Source organism: Anopheles maculipalpis, chromosome 3RL (assembly GCF_943734695.1).
Source record: "Anopheles maculipalpis chromosome 3RL, idAnoMacuDA_375_x, whole genome shotgun sequence".
Classification (NCBI taxonomy): domain Eukaryota; kingdom Metazoa; phylum Arthropoda; class Insecta; order Diptera; family Culicidae; genus Anopheles; species Anopheles maculipalpis.
The window spans coordinates 42254977-42274703 of NC_064872.1; the positions used below are offsets into that span (position 1 = coordinate 42254977).

Genomic DNA, 19727 nt, shown 5'->3' on the forward strand with positions numbered 1-19727 from the left:
ATTGCCAATTGCCAAGTATCGAACCACTGTAGCTGCACTCTGGTTACTTGTGACGTTGAGAATCGTTTCGAAACACTCGACAAATTGCAACTGACGGTTTGGTTTCGATGCAATTGGTGTGGGGTTTTTTTTTCGTAACTTCACACTTCCAACAACGAAACCGGAGTACGAAAAGGGGAAGCGTTAACTTTCCTTCTTTTGAGGCCGTGATCAAATTATTTCGCACTCTTCCTTTCACTTTTGACACATTGGCAGTGATGATGGCTGCCGTAACGCCACTGAACACACTTATCACGCACTGAATTTTGTCGGCTCGTCTGCACTACATTTACACTAATACTACTGCTAGTAATACTGACGCTAGTAATACTCCTGCTTTTTACGGTACGGCGAATGCTGGCAAATTGAAACACATAGGGAATATAGTGAACGCAATCAAAATCGGTCGTTGGGAAATAGAAAGTAAGAAATGTCGTTGCAAACAATGTATCACTTGTAGATTGTTAATTTGGTTGCAATTGTCACCTTCATTTAAGCAAATACGCAAATCACGAACACGTTCAAACAAAATTTCGAACTACACTGGCATGCTTGAAATAATCGAATGCGTTACACAAATGCAATCGTATTTGCGATGGTAGATGTGACCGATCGTTGAAATTGATTACACCGACACGAGAACATTTATTTGTAAGGACGAATTACACTAGACTTGTTTAGATGCACATTATTGCGATATGAATTAAATTATAAATATTTAACATTTTTTCTCTTCACCCTTGCTTCTTGAAGTATTAAACGTTAAAAATATTTAATACACAACTACTTGTTTTTTTTTGTATATATAATAATCAGTAAATTCCACTATAATGTGACTACGAATCACTGCATAGTAATCGTATCCGAAATCTAGCCCAACATGTAAGCAAGCTATATCTTTATGGTAGCCAAAAAAAAAAACGCACATTCCTAGGATTCGGGTGAACACGGATTCAAGTCTTTTTTGTTTGTCGTGCCGTGGCGATGAAGACCAAGGGTAAGTGAGAGGTAAATCGCAACAGGGCACAACAGCGAGGGCGACAGGTGCAGCCGGACTAGACGACGCACAATTTATATCAAGGCCGAACGCCGATGACACGTTTCGGAACACCATTGGTGTGTTGCGATAAAAGAAGAAAAGCACCAGTACATGAGCCAAATTTTGGACTGCCGCCGGCTGATCATGATCGAACGGAGGTACCTAAAAGAAAGAGAGAGAGTGAGAGAAAGAGTGAAAAATAAGTTTTAGTACAAGATATTTATCAAAAACTTTTTGACATTAAATGTCCAATTAATTTTTTAAAATTGTTTTGCTCCAATTTTGAGCTCGAATCTAAAGAATAAATAAAAAGTTATGTAACTAAAAAAAAAGACCATTATGACTGATGTTGAGCCTTTTTTCAATTAGTTTTAGTACATTAGTTTACTACACTATATGCCACCACGATGTAACATGCCATTCTCCAAGCTACTCACTACACCTCCGGCAAAATTTTCTAATCGTTAAGGCCAATGGAGGAAATTGAAGCCTAACCATGGTTCACTGAATGTCTGTGGGGATATCGCAAATACAATAAATCCTTCACATATCACGTCCTTTATTTTCAACAGCACAGGAGGCCCGAGGCCAATAGCACCGGCGACCATTATTTCATTTAAAGTGCTAATTTTTTGTTGTTGCGAAACTTCCTTTTTTTTTGCCACAGCAAACTAGCTTTCTACAAGTCACCCATTTTTATTAGAGGAAGGAATTTGGCTTTTTTTGTTGTTGATCGTTTCGCTAATGTTTTGAAGTTTTTATTGAATAATGATTATTAAAATTCATTCCTACAAAAGGAGGCGTTATAATCGGACACATCCTCAAATTGCCTTCGGTTGAAGCAAAACTTGACATGTATGATTGCGGATACATCTACAATTACAGGTGGTGAGGATGCACTTGGATGTCTGAAGCATCGAAACTACATAAACAACCGTACCTCCTGGCCATGTGCGATGTTTGTGCCGTGGGCTGGAATGAGGTAATCGAGGTTTTGTTCGTAGTTCAAGTGTCGTTAGAGAAAAAAAAAACACTTTGAACGTACCGCATCGATACGTATTGCGCAATAATTGAAAGGATGTTTGGTATATTAAAGGCTTATTCATATTTTCACTTTTGCTTATGTTCAATTGGTTGCAACATGCAAAATTGGTTACAATATTCAATGAATCTGCAATGTCTTTTGTTGTTATAACTAGCCAAATTATTTATCACTACGAAACGACTCGCCCTGTGATGTATTGAGTAAAACCTGTTGTTTATGGCGAAGGAAGAGCTAAATTATGCATTGATGACATGCGTGGAGTAACTGGTTTGAATACAGAAAAAATCCACTTTCTGATTGATCTCTTAATGCCGTTATAGGTTGATTTGGTTTAAAATTTGTGATTGGTGGCCGTGTGAATTGAAAACTTTACAATATCCTCCTAGTTTCCTCAATAGTAGTACGTTGACTTTCAAACCCACCACACAATTCACATGAACGTGCAAACAACATATCTTGTGAAAGAATAAAAAAAACTCTTAACAAATAACGCTCCTGCGAACGAAAGCATGCGAAGCACAAGTGGATGAACCGCGAGTGGGACGATGCAGAAGGCACACGGGTGCAATTTATTGCAATGGTCTGTCAAGCAAATTGTGTGTAGGTGAACAACTCTATAGACGCTTGGTTGAGATGAACATATTTAGCACGAGCCGGTCTTGAGTAAACCAATTAATACTGGCGAAGGATTCATCAGAAGGTGGATAGACGTACGACGCACGAGTTCGATAAGTGTCTCCTCACCCATCGAATCGAAGGTTCATCGCTTATTGCAATCAAGTCTTTCGAGTGCTACTGATGGCTTTGCGTTACCGTCATTCGAATAATACATGGTGCACATTCGATCTACGCATTATCATTAGGAATATGCTGTATTAACTGTATTAAGAGTTTACTGTAACTGTAAATAAATAAAATAAATAAATAAATAATAAATAAAAATACGATAGAATGTAGAATAATAGAAACAGACACGCATTGCCATGTCGATCGAAATCATATGAAAAATGTATCACTTTTTTGTGTGCGAAGGAAAACTCCCCCCTGCCCATACAACTGAATGGGAAAACGCTGAAAAACAGCTCGTCTGCCAAGGTCTGGTATGTGATTGTTATCCGTACTGAAGGCTTTAGTTCGAACCGAGCAAACAGACCAATAAAACAAAGCTGCCCATCGTAAACAGCCGCGAGCGAAACTGTAATCCACCGAGAAGGTGAAAAATAAACAAAACAAACAAATGCAGAAAATGGTACCAGCCTTGAGCTGGAGGAAGAAAAGGTAGCGTTGGTGGACTTTGGGCATTCTTTTGAAAATGTTCAACTTGTTAAAGAAGTAGTAAAATAAATCGGTTCGAGGAATGAACAACAAAATCCTGCAATAGTTTGTAAGATTTTCTTATCGTTTCTATGAATAAAAAAAAAACATCGTCGGATTTCCATACTCTAAATCATCAATGAATCACGAATCAAGCTATGAATCACGGGTTAACCTGGAGATCAGGCGTGCTTACGCTGATCTATTCACAGAATCGAACAAACAATTCGTCCTTGCGAGCGAGTTTCGATCATTGACAGTAAGGCTAGATGATGTAGATATACTGCAAATCGTTGTATGTGGTATTATAAATTCGTTTGTAACACATACATCATTCAAACGGCGGCCTAATATGACAGCTACATTGTATTTTCACAAATCGGATCCGTTTCGCATAGTTTGCCTGACTGGCGGTCTGGTTGTCTATCCTACAGATGCTAAAGATCAGTTCGGTAAATCAATACAGCTTCAATACGTTTTCAATCTGTGAAGGTGTCCCTGACGGCTAAATACTTTTCGGAGATTTCTTGTGCGAACGTTCTTGAGCGAATACTTAAAAAAAAAGGTGCATAGTCAACAAAACACATCGAACAAAACAATTGTTAGCGAAACATTGCACAACATGATGAAAAGTTTGTTACACGCTATGAATGCAATTATTGCGTATCGATGGCACAGATATAAAAGAGATATGGCTCGTTTGTCGGCGTTACTTATAGCACGGCGATCCAGGTTCCTGACTTAACCAGATGTTTTACCTCCATCGGCTAATGAAAACCTTCTACTGACCCATTTGGTAATTATTGACATTTTTCTTAAACTTTACTGCGGCGACTAGTTCATGCTGGAGGCCGGTTTGCATTCCTGTCTAGCCTAGGTTGAAGCCAAACTAGCTACAGTATTGTCGTCGGTTAGTATCTCACAACGTTCTTCTTTCCACTTGTCACGCATTTCTGATTTGCACCAGTGAACCAATGCACTTTGTCTTGTCTGAATTGGCATTGGTTCAACAGACCGTAGGGAGTTCCGAGGACACTTGTCTTTGCATGAACAAGTGTCCAAGCATCCTAGCGTATTATGCCTACGGGGGACGAAATATTCGAATCGTGCAAGTGTGTCTGGTGATTGGTGATAAAATACCTTTGAAATTACATGCACCTAATCGAGGTTCAATGAAAAGCAATTTACATGCATTAGAGCGTAGTGCGTGAGCGTGAGTGACGGACTCTAGTTGCTCGGAATAGTGGGCTTAGTTGAACTTCCAAGTTTTACAAGACATGAAAAAGTGTTCAGCGATGGCGGTTGTACTTGGTTCAAATTGAATGTTTAAAAACATCAGTAAACTATCTGATGGAACGGTACAGGTACAATATTTCATGGACGAAGGAATCTGAACGGAATAGAAGATGTTTCGCTAATCTTTGCACAGTTCGTCCTAATGATCGACAACCGACCAAACTTGCTTGGTAAGCCGACAACTGAGGCGACCTTCTGCGCATACTATTTCATGGTTGCCGAACCGGCCACTTGATCGCTGGATCACCGACTCGCATGCGACACGTCGACGCGTTAGCGGCAATTCACTTTCAAAAAACCACATTCACGTTCCGTTTCGCACACATTTTGTACGGCGTACGCTTTCGCATACTACGCGTATATGGACGAAAACTACCAATACGACGATCGTGCGGCTCCACTCGACCAAGCTCGTGAGTGTTTCTTCTCTGCGGCTTATGATTAAGAGTGTGCTGAAGTGTAGCTGTGGCACTCCCACGAGCAACTCGTTTGGCAGGTAGGCTTAAGCTGTATCTGTGCGCGTTTCGGCGTTTGGCTAGTGGTATGTGAGCGCGATCGTAAGCTGTGCGCCACGGTTCACAGCTGACTTTCATCAGGAAACGGGCAATCGAAGGGATGCGTGATACCTACGTCAGTCAGTGTTACAGTTCGCTGTTCGTGCTGAGAATCACGATGTTTAAAGGAAAGACGAATGGCTTTCGATTAAACAAACATTCAGTTTGTATGTCTTTTGTGAATGTATGCAGCAAGTAGTTCCGTAGTACAATAAGGTTTGTTAGAAGCAATTAATTGCAAATATTTAACATAAATATAAATTCAAAAAGCATGGAAAATAAAATGCACTAAAATGCTTGAGTATCATTTTAACATTAAATATTAGAACAAAGATTGTAAACGTAAAAAAACGAACTCAAAACTTTATTTAAATGTTATAATATTTGTATTTAATATGCTGTTCGCCAGGGTTCAAAATGTCATTTTTATGAAATGCCATATGCAACAAATCATGTGAGAAGATTTAAATGTACGTTTTGTTTTTAAAATGTGAAAGTAGTGTTCTAAGTAATTAGAAAATCCTTATTTATATTACTAATACACGCATTTACCTCATAATAAATGTTAAAATTAAGCAGTTTTAAAATAAATTATCATTTTGTAAGTTTTTGCCTACACCATCATTCAAGTCTTTTGTTTCTTGATGACAAAAATCCATTTCAAACGGTTTGCACATGCTCTCACGGCTTTACTTCCTGTTGCCGAACAACACTCACTCAATCTCACTAGCTCCGTAGTTCTCTCAGTTCACTTCTTGCAAAGCAAAGTCCGTGAGTAACAATCTCGCGTAAAGATGCAATACAGAGCTCATAGCCAAAGTGAGCTCCAACTGAGTGCGGCACCACTTTCGATTTCATTTTTCTGCAACATTTTTATGCTTCACTTTGCCCGAACTAGCAGCATTCCGTTACAAATACTCTCACTGCAATATAAGTAGGACCCGCGAGAGTGAGAGTAAGCACCAAAAACACACAATGTACTGTCGGAGTGCCACTTTTTCCGTCCTGTAGGGGAGACCTGGTAGCTGCCATGTACCAGGGCACACAAGACGTGCAGGCACCACAGAGTACAACAGAAGCCTTTTGCAATTCATCATTGTTTCATCATCATTTTCAATCGGTAGGGTGGCCACGGTGAAGAGAGTGAGGGGCGCCAAGACGACGAGGGGATTAAACCCCCTTCGTTTCGTTCACTCGTCTACACCGGCAGTCGGTCAGTCGCGTGTTCGATGAGCGACCCCAAAGATGAGAAGTCGATGAAAAGTATGAACGGTAGAAATTATGAAGCGTGCACCAGGGGTGATGGTAAACCTCTACTGAGGTGGGGTAAGGCACGGCGACGAAACGGGTGCTCACAATGCGAGGAAGCTTGATGGCAACGGAATCCAACAGAATTACCACTACTTGAGCAAAAGCCAAAAGACAGGGAGGGTTTGTTCGTTAATTATTGCACATATACTCACATTGCGTTGCGCTTTATCTCCGGTCGCATTGCCATTATGTAACGCGGCTTCTTTGTGCCTAGTGTGTCGCACGGTCCTCCTAGCAATGAAGAAGAGGAGGAAATTCTTTAACCGCAACGGATGACCTCCACGGCACGCTCTCAACCTCAATGTGCAAAGTCGAAGTTGGCACTGTACGGTGACGATGGTGATGAGTTTTGATTAACTGCCATTATCGGTGAGCTCGTCGTGTACGATCAGTTAGCGATCGTCTGCCTAATCAAGCTAAAGTATGCCACCAGCGTACTGGTAGCTGTGTCGGCCAGAGGAAACAAACGACTTGAACGCCGGGTACGACCACAAACCCTAACCTCACCTAAGGCGCGCGCGTGCAATTAAAGGGGAACAACGATCAGAGCAGCATTCAAACTGCTACTCACTCGCGCCTGCATTGGTGTTCGTATCGGGCAGGAATGTTTTCACTTTTCAGCACTAGTAGCATGGTTAGCTGAGCGCACACGCGCACGGTATGCGATCTCTCTTTATTGCCTTTCACAAGCCGCGAACCCATCTTGAGTTGTTCAGCTTAACGCAGATCTTTTCGCAACTAGTGTACTAGTGTAAAAACAAAAAAAAAAAAATTGTCCAACTATTTAATGATTTCATGAGATTGAAACACATAAAGTATGAAATGGAAATAAAATATTTTACATTTTTGAGCCTGCTTAAGATGCGAGCTACTTTCGAAAGCGTTCAGTGGTTCAAACATTGTTCAAACATGGTCTTAAGACTGACTACGGATATATACAACCGCGACACGAGCTGCTACTAGTCATAGTCTCTAGCCTATGTTTTATGAATAAAAAACACTTTAAAGGAATATAAAACGTTGTTTATGGGTGTTTTTTTTATTCGTACTTAGCGATACCCTAACAGCTTCCCAAATGCTTTAACGAACACGGAACTGTAAACCGCACCATTTGTCTTTCAATTTCAGTCGCGAAAATCGAAACGAGCGAGCAACCAAACACTTGAAAATGATGCCCCCGTTGGGAGGTGACTTAGGGCGCAGCGAGCGATGGGTAACGGGAAAATAACAACAATAAAAAAAACACATGAAACGAGCACAAGGCAAATAAATGGCACTCTTCTACACTACAACCACAGGCACATACACTTCAGATTGGGAGATGCACACGAACCGCCCCTACTACGGCGGGGGTAAAGATGCAAACGGATGGAGATGGAGGTCGCCGACAACAAGACAGTCACAGTAATACGGCTGGTACCACCAAAAACCAACCTTACAGCGTCTTCTTCTCAGCCCACAGCCACTTAGACTCGCGTTGTTGCGCGTTCAATCGATGCATAGTCAAACGAAACGAAAACGAGAATACGGCGTTTACGACGACGACGACGACGAGTGAAGTAAAGACAACAACAAAAAAGCTCCCCAAAATACCTCAAACAAGACCCACCAGCAGCACACACTAACACGGTCGGACACGCGGATGGGTGGCTGTTGTGCGGGCGCACACCTTTGTCGAGTTTCGCGGTCAGCAAGCCAAACTAAAGCGAAAGCACAACCGTACGGACCGAGATGTTAACGAAGACTTCGGTCCAGCTTCGTTGATCTCGCTGGTTTTAGGGGTGCTTTTTGCGCACCACCCGGACTCACGATCGCACTCATCGATCTACCGAGAGACCGAGAGCAAGAGAGTGAGAGGAAGTAACGACCGAGCGTGAGTACTTAGATGATTGTGTTACACGGTTACATGAACACTTACGTACAAGAGCATATGTTAGAGCATGGGTCAACAGTCTCAAAGAAATGGGAGAATTTCGAGACTTAAGCCGGCTGCCGCGATGTTTGATGCAGTTTTCGATGAGAGAATTTCTCGTTAGAGTGACTGTTAGTATAGACGACCTACCGGTAGTGTAGTGTTTTGCACGAATAGATTTGTGAGTTCCTGAAAGCTAGCTGCAATTGTGTTGCATCCTACGATGGATATAAAACATAGGAACAATTTTACTAACTATTTATAGTTTATGTTTGTCAATAAAAACAAAAATTAGAAACAAAACAACACTAGCATGATTGATTTTCTACAACACATCAAAATGTTTATGATGGTATAACATAGGTCCATGGGAAATCGTGTGCAGCCTAACACGATTTCCGATCTATTCGACTCCACTTGATCCAGTCAAGGGGCTCGCTCTTTTATGCTTCGTGCCGAACGGGTCCCTGATGAACATCTTCCTGTAGCATGAATCCGGCGTATACATCACCTGCTCAAATCATGGGCTGTGGTCTCTGTCAGAGCACCTGCACGACCAAGGATGGAGCTTAACACCCACTACTCTGAACCTGAATATGTAAATGGTACATATGATTCGCTTGAACAGTGCATCTCCGGATATCGCAACTTAGGTTGTCTGTCATCTGTTGATAGGATCATACTAAAATAACAGAACTCCTCAAACAACATTAGATGGTTTCCCTTCGATACTTTGCTGCCCAGCCAGGCGCTACCAGAGTACTTTGTCAGAGACAATTAGGTACTTCGTCTTCGCATTCTCAACTGAATCCCATCTCGTGTTTGTAGTCGAGTGTTCGCCTCGGATACCTCTTTGTATGGACGTATATGTCGTTCATTTATTCCGTTTTTTCGTTTTTACTTAGACGGATCGCTTATTGTACGTTTCGGACGCATTTGGAACTATTGTACTTCATGAAAAAACAGTTTGGATATCAGTATAAAAATTACTTACATTTTTTTTATTTGTTACTATTGAATTGGTCAGACAACAAGGGTAACATTTTTTCAAGCGGCCCGCGATTCATCTTTACCCAAGAGTTAAAATGAGTTTAACACCTCTAATATTGATCTAATTCTGGAAGCCAAGGCAGGTGACAAAAAAAAATCTTATATAGAACATACCAGATTAGAAGAACCCTCACATGTAGTAGTGAATAATATGGCCGAAGGTTGCGGAAGGAGGCATAAAAAGGGAATAGAAGGTCAGGAGCGTCGATGAAGCCTAAAGTAAGGATAGCAACAAATATTGTTTGGGCCCTATTAGCCCGTATCTGAGCGTATCTGAGCCTAAGATTTGACAACGATCGATATCGGATGGGAGAGGAGCTCTGGAACAATCTAAAAGACGCCACAAAATTCTGATGATGGAACGTTGATTTTTTCGCCATTTTGGCTGTCCATGAATTAGATACGGGATTCCAGTCAGACTCGCAGAAGTATATGCTACAATCACGATGTATTTAAGATAATTAACATCATTAAGGTCTTTACACATTCTGGGAATGATACCCAACATTTTCTTTATGGAATCGCATAAGGCATAATTGGGGACATTGAAAGACAGATTACACAGTCCGGGGGAGACTCCAAGGTCATGGAATGTAGAAACACGACAAAGAGAATACTGATTTAGGAATTGAGATTGGAACAAAAAAGCTTGAGGTGGAAGAACGAGAAATATGCATGATTGTACGAGTGGCGAATTTAGCCCCTCGGAGGCGGATCCATAAGCGGAGTGGATGCCGTGGTGTATCGAAATGTTTGAACGAATTTATATTGGGACCCATATCAAAAACAAAAGTGTTGGCCAAGGGTGGGGGGGGGGATGTGTACGGCTACGGTGAAAGATACGGCTTGTAACTTGACTTAAACCTTACGTTTAGGAGCGACTTTATCGCTATAAATGACTATGTAAAAATTCGTTTTAAAAATATTATAATGTAAAAAATCCGTTGGGCGCATGGAAAAATATCTCACTGGTTTTGAGTTGCAAGCATTTCTTAGTCATTTAATTATGTTTTGGGACGGCCCGGTGGTGTAAGTTTCTAAAAGGAGGCGGCAGCGGCATTCAAACGACAGGACTAGGTTTCAAAACCCATCCGGACCGTCCCCCTGTAGTGTAGACTGACTATCTAACTACATGGTATCGGCAAGTCTAGGAAGCCATTTGCTGGTTGGATTGATCTTACAGGTCGTTAGGCCAAGAAGAAGAATTAAGTTTTATGCTGAAAGCACTATTTCACTGCTACTTCTTTGAGGGTCGAATCGAAAGGCGCATCCGGAACGCTATCTGTACGCATGAAATCTCTGCGTTAAGTGATAAAAATAATCATCATCCGCAATATCGGCTTGCTGAAAGGAAAAACATACACACATTTTTGCAAATATTTCTTTCGGCAGCGCCCTCTAGGCAATCGGTCAGTCAGACGCAGCTTGTAATATAATTATTTATTTCCATAGTCCTGTCACATTAACGTACGCCGGCGGTACTTACCAGTGGCTTGCATTTGATTAGTTTGACAAGTTAACTACAGTTGTTAACGAAGTGCGTGCAGCACTAACCTGCCGGCGGACCACAACTGATCCGCTGCTCGAGGTCTTTCGGACAGAGGAGGTACTTATTGACTCACGATGTATAAATGGTCCAATGTGCCTGTAGGGAAAGCTTAAACTACATGATCATATTTCATAAATTACTTTATTCAAGTTAGGGTTTTTAATACGCTTTACCATGCGATATAGCTTACAGCTAGACTTTGTTCTGCTTTAGGGAGTATTTTATAAGTCCTCAGAGTTCTTAATCCACGTCACACATATTCGATTACGTTAATATAAAACTTCGTTTCTGCTATTCAGTTGTATGATTTTTCCGTTTTTGACACATGCATCGGGAAAATGAACTTGGTACAAGAAAAGATTACACTTAAAACATAACTAATATTCCTGAATGTGATGGCAACTTTGCTACATGTTTTACTTGGTTTCCATTTGTGTGTCAGATACAATCATATTATTAAAATAAACTGTAAAACAGATGCAAAACATTTGTTTGAATAATATACAGTAATGGAGGAAAGATTTCCAAGTATTTTATGATATTGGATTTTGTAATGCAACACATATTTGTACAAACACAATACACACACGCGAGAAAAAAACATTATAGTGATTCAAAGAGAGGTGAGTTCAAGTAAAATGGAAATATTACTCGATTCTTAGGACGTGCCTAACGTTAATATGAACAGACCATTTTGTTTTTCAACAGTTTTTTGTTTCACGATTCATCCTGAACTGTTGTTACCAAGTAAACTATATTAGTTAAGATAATGTTTATTTAAACTTAATATTTGGTTATGCTTATTTTCGTTTCGAGAAACCTTCATTAACGTATCCTAATTGTTGTTATGGGGTACTCCGGTGGCACTGACTGTAGCTATACCGGTCTTGAGACGTCATAATCGGGCTTCAAATCAAGTCCAGACCGTCTCGCCGCACGCAGAGCTGACTACCCTTCTACAGGTAAAATTAAACTAAGGAAAGCTAGAAGAGGCAGGCCAAGACATGCCAAAATTTATGAGTTAAAGATGAAGAAGAAAAAAAAAGGTATCAAATCGATTGTTATCAATGAATGATTCACAATATTATAAAGACCGAAAAGACCATTACAATGACAATTTAACGTCTGTAAGCCCTGTTGAAACTAAAAGTCAGCCTATCTAACTACAGGAACAAAACAAAGGCAAGAACAACAATTATGATTTCACAACGCAAACTATCCAGCTACGGGTCAATGAAGCCAGAAATGATTGGCGAAGATCTGTTGAGATTATAGTGTCTAACAATGAGAAGATACGGGTACATATGAGTTGTACGACTTAGTTCGCAAGTATGTTTGAGTAGAAGACTTAATCTATAATTTCTTAGCACTTGCCAGCAGTTGGTTGGAACTTTACGATTTATCTGATCGTCCGATAGAACATGGTGGAAAGAGATTCACGTATCTTATAGGAAACACAAACCAAACCCAATTAATGCATTCACACGAAAATGAAATCCCCCAGTGCAGCATGAAAACACTTCCCAATTGTGTAATTTTGTTGTTGTTTAACATAAAAAAAAATCTTAAACCTACATGACATTGGTTTCAAGCGCAATTGGCTTCCCAGGTAGCACACATTCACTCAACGCATACATTTCATTACCATTTACGCACATCGTTCATACATCGCGCAACCAACGGCAGGTTCGCCACTACGCTTGGGGAGCAAATTTTGCTCTACTTGTTTTCTCTTCTTTTAATGATAGAAATTTTGGTACCTAGCAACCTACTCAACTAGATCTTATTAGGTATTTGGTTCTTTTTCATTATTATCACTATAAGTAACGTCCTTCTGATTTTCATCAACCGCTTGACCATGGACGTGTTTGTTCCGTCGTTGTTGTTGCTGTTGTTGACTTGCTGGTTTGGTGGTTGTTTTTCCTAGATCATCTACCCGCACAATGTCACCTAAGCTTAGCTTCTTTGGTAATGGCTGAGAATGGCCAACAATGCCGTACGGCCGTAGGTGGTAAATCAAATAATCTAGCACATACATTTGATTAGGCGACACGTAGTGAAAAGATATTGCATTATCCGAACAACATTCGAGACCCTTGAAAGAAAAAAAAAAATATATAAACTGCATTAGCACCTTATTTGCCTTTTATGTTGAGTTCTGTATCATACATACCTCATCCGGTTTGTAGTACGTGTATTTCAGATACCAAAAGTCCTTGTCCACATGGTTTGGAATTAGGTGATGCTCAGGCACGAACGGGAAAAATCTTCCCCGCCCAATTGAATCTCTGGAATCGCCGGCCAACACTTTTACCGCTTCCATGCACTTGCCCATCTCTACGTCCTCGGCCCCATCATCGTCCTGCCGACAGGCAGGATTGGGTATGGCATCCTCCACAAAGCGCTTCACCGCTTCCTTGCTCAGCACGTATCCCGCACCACCGGACATGTAGCCCTGCTTAACATACGGTTTGAATCGACATCCGAAATAAATTGGATGACTCGACGAGTAAGAATAAAGCATGTACCGTAAATTTTCCACAATCACATACCTAAAAAACAAATAAACGAATAAATCGGTTAATAATTACAGTTAGTCCCCTTTACACCAGTGTTGTTAGCTCGTACGTATCATCGTCTGCCTTCATGAACCAATCAGCATCATCCAGGTGATGTTGATAGATGTACTTAAATGCTTCTTTTGTTTTTGCCCAAAGATTATTTCTACCTTCACCGACAGGCAATGCCACCGAGCCAATAAGAGGATCTAGAAAATGTCGACCAAAGTTAGTTAACGGTACAATATTCTATACGATAAGCGCGTTTCAAAACGTACCTTCAACTGAACTCATAAACAGCACTTTATTACAGCGACCAGCCCACGTGCGTTTGACGTGTAATGCTTTCGACTTGTGATTGTTCGGATTAGTCATCACCCAGCACAGGACACGAACCTCCCGTTGTAGCTGTTGCGCAATGGATGCATTCTCATGCGCATGGACCTCTTCGTGGGCAGCATGCTGACCAACATCCTGTTCCGGGCCAGCTGCTTCCCGTAGCTCATTGCCCGTGTGTGGATCACTCACCACTGACGGTGGCTCACGTTGCCGGTAACTTTCTGGCATCCACGGTTGTCGCACCGTTGTGGATGATATGAAAGTAGCAAACATGAAGCCCAGCACGGTGCCAAATAGCAGCGTAATGAATGTTCGCGGATGACTGCCATTTCGGAGACCTGTAATGGAAGATGGTATTACCAATTAGTAGCTCGAGACGATTCTTAATAAAATATTCGAACAAAACTATCTCTAACCCAGTGTTGGGATGCTCTTCTGCATATTAAGAGCGACCGTATCGGCGTAACTGTGCGGCCACACGAAAGTGGAAAGTGAAACTCAAGTCACAAGCACAAACTGGTGTTAGCTGCAGCTGTGTAATAACGAAATTTGTCGTGCAGACTTTGCTTTTCTCATATATGTTTATTTTGTAAACACGTGTGCTCTGACGCTCAGTATGCGTACCTTAGCTCCCCTTAAATGTTGCCCAGTACGTTCAAAAACATTCTTCAACCAGTTTGATGGTTCTGGCAACGACACGAGAGCTGAGAGTGTTATGATTATGTGTGCTGCAAGGTAAGTGAAACACCTGCTTTTTTGTAGGTTACATTGGGTAAGTTTTAAACTGCTTGAAGCGCACAGAAATAACGAACGCATTGTACAAAGAACTAAGAACGTGACCAAAACTCATGATTTCTTTCTTGTGATACGATCCGCGATTATGTGATCTGTTATAACATCATAGAATAATAGCTTCGCGTTAAATAATAGACACTAAAAATGCACCGAAGCCAGCTAACAGCTGACGGTCTTTCCGTTATTTTTTTTCGAGAAGGACGCCCTGGCTGTATTGCTATCAGCTACAAATAAATTAATATAGTTATAGGATAGTTCGATCTTGCTACAGCTGGATGGATACGATTCCTTCGGTGGATAACACCATGACAAACGACCATGGAACCGCCACACTTGACGTTCTGTATGGATGTTGTTGCAGTAGAAGATTTAAAGAAGAGTGTTCCGAACGCAGGTCATACAAATTTGATTCCAGATCTGTTGTTACATTGCACAGCAACACGAAACGTCCAGTAAAGACTGCATGTGACGATCGCTCTCTATTTGGGGTTCGCCCCTCAGTGTTCCGTATCACCCCAGAAACAGAAAAATAATGTCAAGCACACGTTGCTGATGAGGTATTTCACTTGCGCAAATATTGTACACAGATTCGGTTGTGTTTCCCAGTTGTTTTTACATGTATGTCAGTAACGAATGTACGAAGAACTGTTATAATTTCAAAACTATCCTTTTTACTGGGTCAAAAAATTATAAAACTCTTTTGAACGTGTTCGAGCGTCCTCTACACTGTCCATTTGGCCACGTTAATAGTGATTTTTGATCTCATATTTCTCTATTATTAAGTCAACTAAAATCGCCAGGCTCCGATGGTCTGGACACTTATGAGAATCACACAACAGGACCAGAGTTCAAATCCTATCCGAACCGTTCTCCCGTATAGAGGACTGACTATCCAACTACGTGGCATCAGCAAGTCTAGTAAGCTTTTAGATGGCCGGCGTGACCTAAAAGATCGTCAAACCAAGCAGAAGAAGATATGGACATAAAATGTGTTTCCTGCTCTGCTCTGAACTGAGATGGAGCAAAGACGGTGACAGTAAAATATCATAGTGACAGACGACGACGGTGGTCCGAGAACTATATCGAAAACTTCTGCAATATGCCAAGACCGCGGGACGGTCTTTTTCTTCTGCTATACGTAACTACCTTGGAGGTTATGCTTGTCGTCATCTGATGGTTTACTAACTACAATTTTTAATACTTTTAATTTGAACACAGTGACGCAGAATACTTTCAAACCACCTGCTGTTCTGCATAACTTAAAAATGAGATTGCGAAGCAAATTTCCAATGAATCGATCTATTTTTTTATTTCGGTTGAACGGTCTGGATGAAATTCGATTCCCAGTCCTACCGTGCAAAGACCAACACCGATTTCCAATCGGATGAGTAAGTATTAATGAAATAAAATTCTTCCTACAAATTATTCTACCATATAAGGTAAATAAAATTATTCTACCATATAAGGTATAATGTATTTAATCTTTGATAACAGCATTTACTGATGATTTCACTCTTTTAATCCAACAAATTCCGTTTTACAAACGCTTCAGATGAGATATCAAGCAAATGTTAGTCATTCATATTTCTCCCGTTCTGCAAATGACACAAATATTTAGCATAGCATAAAAGGGCCATTATTTTGCTCGAAACATACACCACGATACAAAATGTACCAAAGGGGTCGTTTTTATTAAATGGTAGAGGTTTCTTCTTCATCCCAACAGTTATAAACAATTCTTAATATGGGAATTTGAACTTAATCGACTAATCTGTATTAAAAGTAGACATTCGTCGCCAATAAACATTAAATAAACCACATGATTAACAACAAAATAAAAAGGTTTAAGGCGTTTAGTCTTTCTAGCAGTAAATTATTTGACTAAAATATTAGTAGATTAGTTGATTAGAAAGTAAAACCTAAAATGGTAAAACGACGATACAAATACATACCTAAATCGGTGATTTTCATAGCGTTAAGCGTGGTTTTCTGTTGGTTCGATTTTTGATCAATTCACCTTTAAAGCAAGTTTCAGTTTGTTCGCGAATCACTACTACACGTCTGATGCATTTGATCATTAACGTTTACCGAGATTCAAACAATAATGCGGCTTTCGAAAACAAATAGCCACGTAGGCATCGGACACTTAACTACGTTTCAATAAAAGTTTAAAACGTGACTACAGAATAAACGAGTTCTTGAACTTAGTGATTTTGAAATAACAACGCTATAGAGTCTAATTTCATTATAATATCGGTAGCTCATTCGTTGAGTGAAACGTTGATCGCACGAATGATCTAGGTTTGATGTTGTTTGTTTGAATGCGCAGCACAGTACAACACCGATTTTTCGCAGAAGCTTTAGCACAACGTTGGGACGTAGCTTAGCACCAAAGTCGAAATGATCGCGTAATGGTCACTATGCTTTAGTCGTTAATGAAAATCTAAATGAGCCTGCTCGAGGTAAGGGTCATTATCATTTGACTAACGCCCACGGACTTTGTTTCACAATTTCACTACTTCATAACACGCTCTGCGTCATCATCACTAGCGGTAAAATCTATCGCAATTGTATCATGCAGCATTCCTGAAAAAGAGATATAAATCACAGATTAAATATTGATCAACGACAACAAAAAACTATATCACAAACACGATGTATAACACTTTGATCCCGCATGCTGGGAGTATTAAGTGGTAGACCGTCACACTCCGGCTATACACAAAATCTCATCTTCTAAAACTATCCAAGAGCAAAAGTATGTAGATCACACCGTAAAGGGCCTTTACGAATGTAAATTAAATAATTCCCCTCTCACCCTTTGTGTATCGTTTCGTTGATGTATGCATGGAAATGGTGCCACACATGCTAATTTATGCAGGTGATGTATTGTTCAAAAATAATAGAAAGACGAAACATTACAATCGCGTGTTTTAGTATTACCAGAACATCGAAAAAACGGCAAGATATACAAATTACAGTATTAGTTTAGTGAATGCTAGCGGTAGTAATGTATTAAGTACAAAATGTAGTTTAAGCTAAAGGAAGACCGAATGTGACTGTAAAATTATAACGTATGTAATTTTATCAATCAATAACCTTATGCACAATTCTTTCACAGGACGCATTTTTCGGAATGCATATTGTGGCGGATTTAAAACACTGAAAAGGAAGCATAAGTTAAGATCACTTTGAACAGTGAAATGATTCAATTTATCGCAAAAGATACAGAAGAATAACGGCTACAGTGAATCGTAAAAATAAACAGGGTCAGCGTAAACATGAAACATAAACGTGCGCCTTAAACATCAACATCGTGAAGTTAATGTAATCCAGTAAAATCCAATTCAACGCGCGAAATGGGACTCTTTCAAGGAACTGGAAGAACAAACTCACTCGTTGTAATGAACTTCTCTTAAATTTTGTTGTCGATTTAATGACCGAAAAACACTCCTTAGCACTAGGATGCATAACAAAATTATATCTACACGCAAATAAATAATACCAAATGCTGCGACACAAAAACCATGTGCAAGCGGAAGTGACATGCTGCCCTCGGGTTAGGTTTCATCTTTCAAGCATCGCCAATTTGGATCAATAAAGTCTAATTGAGCTTCCAGGGGATTGAAAGAACCAAATACAGGAAACCATTAACCGATGATACACACATAAGCTAGGGTAGAAAGAAGCACTCAAGAAGTGTCAGACTTACCGCCTCAGTTGCCCCGGGAGAATCAATATTGTCTGCATCTATTTTGCGTTACAATCCTGTGCAACAATCAACGTCACAGGAAGCTGGGTAGTGATAAGCCAAATTGCGATATGACCAACAATCTCGTCTTCCATGTAATCACCAGATGCTGTAAGCTTGGGTTCATTTAACGCACCCTTTAGGTCACAACTGCGAGATTCATGTTACGTACGTGAGATTCGGAATGTTTCTTCACTTTCTGCTAGATCCGGACATTTATTTTCGATAGCCGGATAAGGAGGCCGCGGGTCCTCTGCCAGCAGCGGTTCGAAAAACACACAACACAACTTCGTTTTGCCGATTGAAGAAAAAACCGAATAGAAACAAACCCTTTTTCCAGCCGTCATTTCCATTTGACAACAGTAACGGGTGTAGAGGACTCTTAGTTGAGGAGTTGAACGGCATCGAATAGATCGTCCCTTTGCGCAATGATATTTTATTTATTTTACAATTTTATCCTTTATTTAGAAGAAATACTGAGACTTGTGAAAGGAGTACAGAGAGATAATTTGAAAATTACAAATTTTGTATAAGAAATCGATATTTTTATTGGTTCTTTTGGCAAAATCATCCTTCACAATTAAGTATTTACCCTTTTTGGTAATCTATTTTTTATGTTCCGTACCGATTACACATATTCAATGGTTTTAGATGTAAAAAATCACTCTTATATGTTATTTCTAGCTTTTACACAACGTGCATATTTGCATTTTAAATCTCACGCACACCACTACAAGCGATCAGCTGTCAAAAAGCGTCGGCTTTGCGACTATAGAAAAAAAAGAAAAATTGAATCAAGCTGTGCAAGAGATCGAGCTCTGTTGTGTTTGTTGAAAATAAGTTAAAATTGATGTATTTTCCTGTGTCTTTCTATGTTTTTAAAGTGCCCAAATGTTGTATAGTTTTTTAGTTACGTTTTAGTGTTGCGGTGGCTCCTATCAATCGCTTAAAGTCGATGTAAAGTTGTGGCTTTCGCAGCGTGAAATTTTTTTCGTTTCGTTTTCTTCGTTTCCTTGTCGTGTTTGTGGTGTTTGTGTTCCGAAAGCTAAACTCGCGCGGTGTACAGAGACATTTGGCGGGACAACAACAAAGCGCTACGAGAAAGGCATTACCATAAGTTCGACAATCAAACCACGCCGTGTACCAGCGCACCATCGGTGCGGCAACCGATCGAG

At 40.2% G+C, this 19727-nt stretch overlaps 1 protein-coding gene across 2 annotated transcripts; it reads right to left on the reverse strand.

Moving 5' to 3' along the window:
• Positions 1-12851: 12851 nt before the first annotated feature.
• On the reverse strand, positions 12852-16812 carry LOC126564760 (glycoprotein-N-acetylgalactosamine 3-beta-galactosyltransferase 1-like). Of its 2 annotated transcripts, none has more exons than XM_050221860.1 (5): positions 16754-16812; positions 13946-14344; positions 13738-13876; positions 13283-13661; positions 12852-13204 (listed from the first exon to the last, which is right to left on the reverse strand). In XM_050221860.1, exons 1-5 carry the CDS (start codon positions 16770-16772, stop codon positions 12896-12898), a joined length of 1245 nt encoding a protein of 414 aa, XP_050077817.1. In that variant the 5' UTR covers positions 16773-16812; the 3' UTR covers positions 12852-12895. The 2 variants fall into 2 exon arrangements, with proteins under 2 accessions (XP_050077817.1, XP_050077816.1); XM_050221859.1 differs by lacking the exon at positions 16754-16812 and adding an exon at positions 14423-14447.
• Between the last annotated feature and the right edge of the window lie 2915 nt (positions 16813-19727).

What these genes read in the sequence shown, in the direction of transcription:
- LOC126564760 (XM_050221859.1), bottom strand. Translation starts at nt 14,447, where the DNA reads ATGCAGAAGAGCATCCCAACACTGG. An exon ending in GTTTATGAGTTCAGTTGAAG is followed by an intron (nt 13,877 to 13,945) that starts GTACGTTTTGAA and finishes GACATTTTCTAG; the next exon opens with ATCCTCTTATTGGCTCGGTG. An exon ending in CGTACTACAAACCGGATGAG is followed by an intron (nt 13,205 to 13,282) that starts GTATGTATGATA and finishes TTTTCTTTCAAG; the next exon opens with GGTCTCGAATGTTGTTCGGA.